This window comes from Ascaphus truei, unplaced genomic scaffold, assembly GCF_040206685.1.
Source record: "Ascaphus truei isolate aAscTru1 unplaced genomic scaffold, aAscTru1.hap1 HAP1_SCAFFOLD_2707, whole genome shotgun sequence".
Taxonomy (NCBI): domain Eukaryota; kingdom Metazoa; phylum Chordata; class Amphibia; order Anura; family Ascaphidae; genus Ascaphus; species Ascaphus truei.
Genome location: NW_027455650.1, coordinates 19,557 through 30,317, shown reverse-complemented (window position 1 = coordinate 30,317; position 10,761 = coordinate 19,557). Strand labels below are relative to the sequence as shown.

The 10,761-nt window shown below is 53.3% G+C and overlaps 1 protein-coding gene across 2 annotated transcripts in view; it reads right to left on the bottom strand.

The window, feature by feature from the left end:
• Positions 1-204: 204 nt before the first annotated feature.
• Positions 205-10,761, bottom strand: part of KTI12 (KTI12 chromatin associated homolog) — a 29,628-nt gene continuing 19,071 nt past the window's right edge. The window contains exons 4-5 of one of the 2 annotated variants that reach the window (XM_075582882.1): positions 9,485-9,540; positions 205-369 (exon numbers count right to left, since the gene is read on the bottom strand). In XM_075582882.1, coding sequence (XP_075438997.1) covers positions 286-369; positions 9,485-9,540 — 140 coding nt within the window. In that variant the 3' untranslated portion in view covers positions 205-285. The remainder of the gene's footprint in view (positions 370-9,484; positions 9,541-10,761) is intronic. The other variant, XM_075582881.1, reaches the window with a different exon arrangement.

Here is a 10,761-nt window from a genome sequence, read left to right as displayed (position 1 = left end):
GGTCAGTCCCACGTAGGAGCAAAGTGACCTCATGACAGGGACGTGTTTAATGGGTTAAAGGGTCAGTCCCACGTAGGAGCAAAGTGACCTAATGACAGGGGCGTGTTTAATGGGTTAAAGGGTCAGTCCCACGTAGGGGCAAAGTGACCTAATGACAGGGACGTGTTTAATGGGTTAAAGGGTCAGTCCCACGTAGGGGTAAAGTGACAGGGGAATATTAACATGACGTCCTCTTGCATGTGTGGGGAGGTAATGACATTATTAAGGCGTTCTTGTTGCCCCCACTTACATTTCGTCGGTATAGCGCTGCTCTTCCTCTCGGCTTCGGTTCCACGCGGCGCTGATTTCTGGCGCCGTCAGGCAATAAATCTACGTCAAAAGAAAACTCCAGATAAGCGCGCGCAGCGATGGCGGACGTTGGCGTCTTCGTTATCCCCCCGTGGCCTGTGCGATCACAACAATCGTATGTACGAACGCGTCGACGGGAGCGCGTTACTGCGCCAACCCGACCAGATACCGAAATCCGGCAAAAATAGGACCAGCCGACGTAATCAGGCTGTGAAATGTTAGACTAAAGCAGGAGTGGTCAATTCCCAGCCTCCAGGGCCACCAACAGGCCAGGTTTTCAGGATATCCCTGCTTCAGCACAGGTGTTTCAGTCGTGGGCCAACTCCAGTGCTCAAGACCGCCCCCAACAGGTCAGGTTTTCATGATATCTCTGCTACAGCACGGGTGATTCAACCAGTGGCTCAGTTGAATATATCCTAAAAACCTGGCCCGTTGGTGGCCCTTGAGGACTGGAGTTGGCCGCCTCTGCACTAGAGGAAATAATGGTTCAAAAAAGTCATTCTGCGTCAGATCGTTTATCCCGTTTAGCGTTGTGTGGCAGAGCGTCCGATTACCGACGCGACCCACATATCATTTCTCCCCCCGAATTCTAACGGGCAGGAGGTGTGAGGATCAGCCGCTATTTCCTGTCCCAGAATCCCCTGCGAGTCTCGTCCTCGCTTCTCCCTCTTAAGTGAGGGCAATGGCATCATCAAGACTGGAACGGAAGCTTCGTCTGATTCTGTCGGCCATGTTGTTCTATCCCGGCGCGGCAGGGATGTTCTCCCACTTACGAAGATGCACTGAGGTTTAGAAAGGGGGGGTGCCGGGTGACCAAATGATCGCCGGCAATAAGCCGCAGCTCACCTCGCCACAGGGATATTCCGCTGCCGGACGCTTCACCACTAAGGTACATCCATAACCTTAACCCCTTACCCGAAAACCCCCCAAATACTTACGCTACCCCCTAAGGCTGCGCTTATAGTGCCCGCGACGGCGACGTGACGTCGCTCCGAATCAAATACATTGACTCCGTCGCAAGTGCTTATAGTAAGCGCGACGGCAACGGATCGGCTAAAAAAAATTGAAGCCGCGTCTATTTCATTTTTCTAGAGACAGTCGCCACATGTGACTGTCTCTAAACCAATCGGAGAGCGCGGCCAGCCCCGTTTCGTGACATCGCTGGCGACAGTCGCTGAAAATTAAATTATAACTTTCGCTGGTGGCGACGGCATTGGTCGCGTCGCCAGCACTATAAGCGCGGTCTTACCCTGAAAAATGTAACCCCTTACCAGAAAACTAACGCTACCCCTAACCGCTCAACCCCTAAAGTTATCCCCCTACAGTACATCAGGGGTCGTGAAACCGCGGCTCAGTCTCCCCTCAGCCTCCCACCCAGTCACTGTCTCCCACCCACCCAGTCACTGTCTCCCACCCACCCAGTCACTGTCAGTCACTGTCACCCTCCCACCCAGTCACTGTCACCCTCCCACCCAGTCACTGTCACCCTCCCACCCAGTCACTGTCACCCTCCCACCCAGTCACTGTCAGTCACTGTCACCCTCCCACCCAGTCACTGTCACCCTCCCACCCAGTCACTGTCTCCCACCCACCCATTCACTGTCACCCTCCCACCCAGTCACTGTCAGTCACTGTCACCCTCCCACCCAGTCACTGTCACCCTCCCACCCAGTCACTGTCAGTCACTGTCACCCTCCCACCCAGTCACTGTCACCCTCCCACCCAGTCACTGTCTCCCACCCACCCAGTCACTGTCTCCCACCCAGTCACTGTCACCCTCCCACCCAGTAACTGTCACCCTTCCACCCAGTAACTGTCACCCTCCCACCCAGTCACTGTCTCCCACCCACCCAGTCACTGTCAGTCACTGTCTCCCACCCACCCAGTCACTGTCAGTCACTGTCACCCTCCCACCCAGTCACTGTCACCCTCCCACCCAGTCACTGTCACCCTCCCACCCAGTCACTGTCTCCCACCCACCCAGTCACTGTCAGTCACTGTCACCCTCCCACCCAGTCACTGTCACCCTCCCACCCAGTCACTGTCTCCCACCCACCCAGTCACTGTCTCCCACCCAGTCAATGTCACCCTCCCACCCAGTAACTGTCACCCTCCCACCCAGTCACTGTCTCCCACCCAGTCACTGGCACCCTCCCACCCAGTCACTGTCTCCCACCCACCCAATCACTGTCTCCCACCCACCCAGTCACTGTCTCCCACCCACCCAGTCACTGTCAGTCACTGTCACCCTCCCACCCAGTCACTGTCACCCTCCCACCCAGTCACTGTCAGTCACTGTCACCCTCCCACCCAGTCACTGTCTCCCACCCACCCAATCACTGTCTCCCACCCACCCAGTCACTGTCTCCCACCCAGTCACTGTCACCCTCCCACCCAGTAACTGTCACCCTTCCAACCAGTAACTGTCACCCTCCCACCCAGTCACTGTCTCCCACCCACCCAGTCACTGTCAGTCACTGTCTCCCACCCACCCAGTCACTGTCAGTCACTGTCACCCTCCCACCCAGTCACTGTCACCCTCCCACCCAGTCACTGTCACCCTCCCACCCAGTCACTGTCACCCTCCCACCCAGTCACTGTCTCCCACCCACCCAGTCACTGTCAGTCACTGTCACCCTCCCACCCAGTCACTGTCACCCTCCCACCCAGTCACTGTCTCCCACCCACCCAGTCACTGTCTCCCACCCAGTCAATGTCACCCTCCCACCCAGTAACTGTCACCCTCCCACCCAGTCACTGTCTCCCACCCAGTCACTGTCACCCTCCCACCCAGTCACTGTCTCCCACCCACCCAATCACTGTCTCCCACCCACCCAGTCACTGTCTCCCACCCACCCAGTCACTGTCACCCTCCCACCCAGTCACTGTCTCCCACGCAGTCACTGTCACCCTCCCACCCAGTAACTGTCACCCTCCCACCCAGTCACTGTCTCCCACCCACCCAGTCACTGTCATTCACCCACCCACCCACTGTCATTCACCCACCCACGTCATTCACCCAAATGTCATTCTACTGTCATCCACCCACCCACTCAGCCGCCCACCCAGGCAGTCACATGTCTTTTGTTGAAAATATAAAGATAAACAGGTTGCATTGTAATGTATTTTTCTGTATCACAATAAGAAAACAATTAAGTAAAAGTTGCGCGCTACAAGATATTTTTTCGTGGTAGGTGCGCTATGGGTTCGGGGGGGGGGGGGGTACGCTATGGGTTCGGGGGGGGGCTGCTCCTTTCATTTGTCCCGGGCCCCATGGTTTCTGTTGGCGGCCCTGGGGGGGGAGAGGGGGGGCAGCCTGATGTGATGAGGGGGAATAATGATGGGGGGGCAGCCTGATGTGATGAGGGGGAATAATGATGGGGGGGCAGCCTGATGTGATGAGGGGGAATAATGATGGGGGGACAGCCTGATGTGATGAGGGGGAATAATGATGGGGGGGCAGCCTGATGTGATGAGGGGGAATAATGATGGGGGGACAGCCTGATGTGATGAGGGGGAATAATGATGGGGGGACAGCCTGATGTGATGAGGGGGAATAATGATGGGGGGACAGCCTGATGTGATGGGGGGGAATAATGATGGGGGGACAGCCTGATGTGATGACGGTTAATCAACCGTATTTGTAAAAATATATTTATGGCTCTTTGAAAAATTCTAAATCGCCGTGCTACTCATATTTGGCTCTTTTGGACTAAGAGTTTGATGACCCCTGCCCTACCCTAACCGCTAAACCCCTAAAGTTATCCCCCTACCCTAACCGCTAAACCCCTAAAGTTATCCCCCTACTCTAACCGCTAAACCCCTAAAGTTATCCCCCTACTCTAACCGCTAAACCCCTAAAGTTGTCCCCCTACCCCAACCGCTAAACCCCTAAAGTTGTCCCCCTACCCCAACCGCTAAACCCCTAAAGTTATCCCCCTACCCGCTAAACCCCTAAAGTTATCCCCCTACCCGCTAAACCCCTAAAGTTATCCCCCTACCCTAACCGCTAAACCCCTAAAGTTATCCCCCTACCCCAACCGCTAAACCCCTAAAGTTATCCTCCTACCCCAACCGCTAAACCCCTAAAGTTATCCCCCTACCCCAACCGCTAAACCCCTAAAGTTATCCCCCTACCCTAACCGCTAAACCCCTAAAGTTATCCCCCTACCCCAACCGCTAAACCCCTAAAGTTATCCTCCTACCCCAACCGCTAAACCCCTAAAGTTATCCCCCTACCCTAACCGCTAAACCCCTAAAGTTATCCCCAACCCTAACCGCTAAACCCCTAAAGTTATCCCCCAACCCTAACCGCTAAACCCCTAAAGTTATCCCCCTACCCTAACCGCTAAACCCCTAAAGTTATCCCCCTACCCTAACCGCTAAACCCCTAAAGTTATCCCCCTACCCTAACCGCTAAACCCCTAAAGTTATCCCCCTACCCTAACCGCTAAACCCCTAAAGTTATCCCCCTACCCCAACCGCTAAACCCCTAAAGTTATCCTCCTACCCCAACCGCTAAACCCCTAAAGTTATCCCCCTACCCTAACCGCTAAACCCCTAAAGTTATCCCCCTACCCGCTAAACCCCTAAAGTTATCCCCCAACCCCAACCGCTAAACCCCTAAAGTTATCCCCCTACCCGCTAAACCCCTAAAGTTATCCCCCAACCCTAACCGCTAAACCCCTAAAGTTATCCCCCTACCCTAACCGCTAAACCCCTAAAGTTATCCCCCTACTCTAACCGCTAAACCCCTAAAGTTATCCCCCTACTCTAACCGCTAAACCCCTAAAGTTGTCCCCCTACCCCAACCGCTAAACCCCTAAAGTTGTCCCCCTACCCCAACCGCTAAACCCCTAAAGTTATCCCCCTACCCGCTAAACCCCTAAAGTTATCCCCCTACCCTAACCGCTAAACCCCTAAAGTTATCCCCCTACCCCAACCGCTAAACCCCTAAAGTTATCCTCCTACCCCAACCGCTAAACCCCTAAAGTTATCCCCCTACCCCAACCGCTAAACCCCTAAAGTTATCCCCCTACCCTAACCGCTAAACCCCTAAAGTTATCCCCCTACCCCAACCGCTAAACCCCTAAAGTTATCCTCCTACCCCAACCGCTAAACCCCTAAAGTTATCCCCCTACCCTAACCGCTAAACCCCTAAAGTTATCCCCAACCCTAACCGCTAAACCCCTAAAGTTATCCCCCAACCCTAACCGCTAAACCCCTAAAGTTATCCCCCTACCCTAACCGCTAAACCCCTAAAGTTATCCCCCTACCCTAACCGCTAAACCCCTAAAGTTATCCCCCTACCCTAACCGCTAAACCCCTAAAGTTATCCCCCTACCCTAACCGCTAAACCCCTAAAGTTATCCCCCTACCCCAACCGCTAAACCCCTAAAGTTATCCTCCTACCCCAACCGCTAAACCCCTAAAGTTATCCCCCTACCCTAACCGCTAAACCCCTAAAGTTATCCCCCTACCCGCTAAACCCCTAAAGTTATCCCCCAACCCCAACCGCTAAACCCCTAAAGTTATCCCCCTACCCGCTAAACCCCTAAAGTTATCCCCCAACCCTAACCGCTAAACCCCTAAAGTTATCCCCCTACCCTAACCGCTAAACCCCTAAAGTTATCCCCCTACTCTAACCGCTAAACCCCTAAAGTTATCCCCCTACTCTAACCGCTAAACCCCTAAAGTTGTCCCCCTACCCCAACCGCTAAACCCCTAAAGTTGTCCCCCTACCCCAACCGCTAAACCCCTAAAGTTATCCCCCTACCCGCTAAACCCCTAAAGTTATCCCCCTACCCTAACCGCTAAACCCCTAAAGTTATCCCCCTACCCCAACCGCTAAACCCCTAAAGTTATCCTCCTACCCCAACCGCTAAACCCCTAAAGTTATCCCCCTACCCCAACCGCTAAACCCCTAAAGTTATCCCCCTACCCTAACCGCTAAACCCCTAAAGTTATCCCCCTACCCCAACCGCTAAACCCCTAAAGTTATCCTCCTACCCCAACCGCTAAACCCCTAAAGTTATCCCCCTACCCTAACCGCTAAACCCCTAAAGTTATCCCCAACCCTAACCGCTAAACCCCTAAAGTTATCCCCCAACCCTAACCGCTAAACCCCTAAAGTTATCCCCCTACCCTAACCGCTAAACCCCTAAAGTTATCCCCCTACCCTAACCGCTAAACCCCTAAAGTTATCCCCCTACCCTAACCGCTAAACCCCTAAAGTTATCCCCCTACCCTAACCGCTAAACCCCTAAAGTTATCCCCCTACCCCAACCGCTAAACCCCTAAAGTTATCCTCCTACCCCAACCGCTAAACCCCTAAAGTTATCCCCCTACCCTAACCGCTAAACCCCTAAAGTTATCCCCCTACCCGCTAAACCCCTAAAGTTATCCCCCAACCCCAACCGCTAAACCCCTAAAGTTATCCCCCTACCCGCTAAACCCCTAAAGTTATCCCCCAACCCTAACCGCTAAACCCCTAAAGTTATCCCCCTACCCTAACCGCTAAACCCCTAAAGTTATCCCCCTACCCCAACCGCTAAACCCCTAAAGTTGTCCCCCTACCCCAACCGCTAAACCCCTAAAGTTATCCCCCTACCCGCTAAACCCCTAAAGTTATCCCCCTACCCTAACCGCTAAACCCCTAAAGTTATCCCCCTACCCCAACCGCTAAACCCCTAAAGTTATCCTCCTACCCCAACCGCTAAACCCCTAAAGTTATCCCCCTACCCCAACCGCTAAACCCCTAAAGTTATCCCCCTACCCTAACCGCTAAACCCCTAAAGTTATCCCCCTACCCCAACCGCTAAACCCCTAAAGTTATCCTCCTACCCCAACCGCTAAACCCCTAAAGTTATCCCCCTACCCTAACCGCTAAACCCCTAAAGTTATCCCCAACCCTAACCGCTAAACCCCTAAAGTTATCCCCCAACCCTAACCGCTAAACCCCTAAAGTTATCCCCCTACCCTAACCGCTAAACCCCTAAAGTTATCCCCCTACCCTAACCGCTAAACCCCTAAAGTTATCCCCCTACCCTAACCGCTAAACCCCTAAAGTTATCCCCCTACCCTAACCGCTAAACCCCTAAAGTTATCCCCCTACCCCAACCGCTAAACCCCTAAAGTTATCCTCCTACCCCAACCGCTAAACCCCTAAAGTTATCCCCCTACCCTAACCGCTAAACCCCTAAAGTTATCCCCCTACCCGCTAAACCCCTAAAGTTATCCCCCAACCCCAACCGCTAAACCCCTAAAGTTATCCCCCTACCCGCTAAACCCCTAAAGTTATCCCCCAACCCTAACCGCTAAACCCCTAAAGTTATCCCCCTACCCTAACCGCTAAACCCCTAAAGTTATCCCCCTACTCTAACCGCTAAACCCCTAAAGTTATCCCCCTACTCTAACCGCTAAACCCCTAAAGTTGTCCCCCTACCCCAACCGCTAAACCCCTAAAGTTGTCCCCCTACCCCAACCGCTAAACCCCTAAAGTTATCCCCCTACCCGCTAAACCCCTAAAGTTATCCCCCTACCCTAACCGCTAAACCCCTAAAGTTATCCCCCTACCCCAACCGCTAAACCCCTAAAGTTATCCTCCTACCCCAACCGCTAAACCCCTAAAGTTATCCCCCTACCCCAACCGCTAAACCCCTAAAGTTATCCCCCTACCCTAACCGCTAAACCCCTAAAGTTATCCCCCTACCCCAACCGCTAAACCCCTAAAGTTATCCTCCTACCCCAACCGCTAAACCCCTAAAGTTATCCCCCTACCCTAACCGCTAAACCCCTAAAGTTATCCCCAACCCTAACCGCTAAACCCCTAAAGTTATCCCCCAACCCTAACCGCTAAACCCCTAAAGTTATCCCCCTACCCTAACCGCTAAACCCCTAAAGTTATCCCCCTACCCTAACCGCTAAACCCCTAAAGTTATCCCCCTACCCTAACCGCTAAACCCCTAAAGTTATCCCCCTACCCTAACCGCTAAACCCCTAAAGTTATCCCCCTACCCCAACCGCTAAACCCCTAAAGTTATCCTCCTACCCCAACCGCTAAACCCCTAAAGTTATCCCCCTACCCTAACCGCTAAACCCCTAAAGTTATCCCCCTACCCGCTAAACCCCTAAAGTTATCCCCCAACCCCAACCGCTAAACCCCTAAAGTTATCCCCCTACCCGCTAAACCCCTAAAGTTATCCCCCAACCCTAACCGCTAAACCCCTAAAGTTATCCCCCTAACCGCTAAACCCCTAAAGTTATCCCCCTACTCTAACCGCTAAACCCCTAAAGTTGTCCCCCTACCCCAACCGCTAAACCCCTAAAGTTGTCCCCCTACCCCAACCGCTAAACCCCTAAAGTTATCCCCCTAGCCGCTAAACCCCTAAAGTTATCCCCCTACCCCAACCGCTAAATCCCTAAAGTTATCCCCCTACCCCAACCGCTAAACCCCTAAAGTTATCCCCCTACCCTAACCGCTAAACCCCTAAAGTTATCCCCCTACCCCGACCGCTAAACCCCTAAAGTTATCCCCCTACCCCAACCGCTAATCCCCTAAAGTTATCCCCCTACCCCAACCGCTAAACCCCTAAAGTTATCCTCCTACCCCAACCGCTAAACCCCTAAAGTTATCCCCCTACCCTAACCGCTAAACCCCTAAAGTTATCCCCCTACCCCGACCGCTAAACCCCTAAAGTTATCCCCCTACCCCAACCGCTAATCCCCTAAAGTTATCCTCCTACCCCAACCGCTAAACCCCTAAAGTTATCCTCCTACCCCAACCGCTAAACCCCTAAAGTTATCCCCCTACCCTAACCGCTAAACCCCTAAAGTTATCCCCCTACCCCGACCGCTAAACCCCTAAAGTTATCCCCCTACCCCAACCGCTAAACCCCTAAAGTTATCCTCCTACCCTAACCGCTAAACCCCTAAAGTTATCCCCCTACCCTATTCAGGCAGAGAGGTCACAGTATATAGCAGTAGGACGTACCAGGCTGAGGTCACAGTATATAGCGGTAGCACGTACCAGGCTGAGGTCACAGTATATAGCGGTAGCACGTACCAGGCTGAGGTCACAGTATATAGCGGTAGCACGTACCAGGCTGAGGTCACAGTATATAGCGGTAGCACGTACCAGGCAGTGTGGCGTCTGTGTGTGCTTAATCAGGCAGAACAACTCGTATCTGTAACCTGGAAGCAAAGGAAACGGGGGTTACGTTACTTAGAAGGGGTCGGGATATTTTGCTGGACGCTGCCCGTGTCCAAATCGTGCGCTTTGCCCATTTAGGATGGAGGCGTTACTTTGCCGAGTGCTTTTACCAGAGATAGGTTCTGAATTCCAAATGACAACTTTTCACGGTGCGTCAGCCCCCCTCACAGAACCTTTACTCCGAACGTTCACGCGCCCGGAAATAACTCTGTGTGTTTCATATAATCAGGAAATACACAGTAATCCCGCTAACTCGTCACGGGTCCCTCTGTGTGCCGCGTCTCTCTGCTGTCTTGCTGTCACCTCCTCTGATGGACGTCGCGGGTCCCTGTGTGTGCCGCCATGTTCAGTGTCCCGCGTCTCTCTGCTGTCCGGCTGTCACCTCCTCTGATGGACGTCGCGGGTCCCTGTGTGGGCCGCCATGTTCTGTGTCCTGCGTCTCTCTGCTGTCCGGCTGTCACCGCCTGTGATGGACGTCGCGGGTCCCTGTGTGTGCCGCCATGTTCAGTGTCCTGCGTGTCTCTGCTGTCCTGCTGTCACCTCCTGTGATGGACGTCGCGGGTCCCTGTGTGTGCCGCCATGTTCAGTGTCCTGTGTCTCTCTGCTGTCCGGCTGTCACCTCCTCTGATGGGCGTCGCGGGTCCCTCTGTGTGCCGCTATGTTCAGTGTCCTGCGTCTCTTTGCTGTCCGGCTGTCACCTCCTGTGAGGACATTCCTGACTCTGCCGGTGACGGGGCGTTGGTGACAGCAGGACGGGGGGTTGAATAGACGGGGATATTAATATAAAGTTCCCATGTCAGAGGGAGTTTCTTTATCAGCGACGTGTCCCCAGTGTTAGAGGTATCTCTGCTGCTGGGTCAGTGACATCGTATCTTCTTGTCACCTGGGGAGAGCTGGCCGTTCTGTGACATCACACTATCTGTCACACCTGGAACTTCCTGGACCAATAGTGACACCATCAGAGTGACAACACAGGGACTTCCTGTTCCCCTTCATTTTATAAACATTCAGACCTTCAATATGCTTTAAAAAGATATATATATATTTTAAGAACAGGGGGGGAACTTGCAGTGTATCGGGGTGCAGCTTGCCTTAAACTGCCAGTCTCGCAGCGGGTCACATGATGAATACTAAGTAACACCTGATCTTCCCCAGGGGGGATTCTGGGTCCCAGACACCTCATTACATGCAAATTGCACATG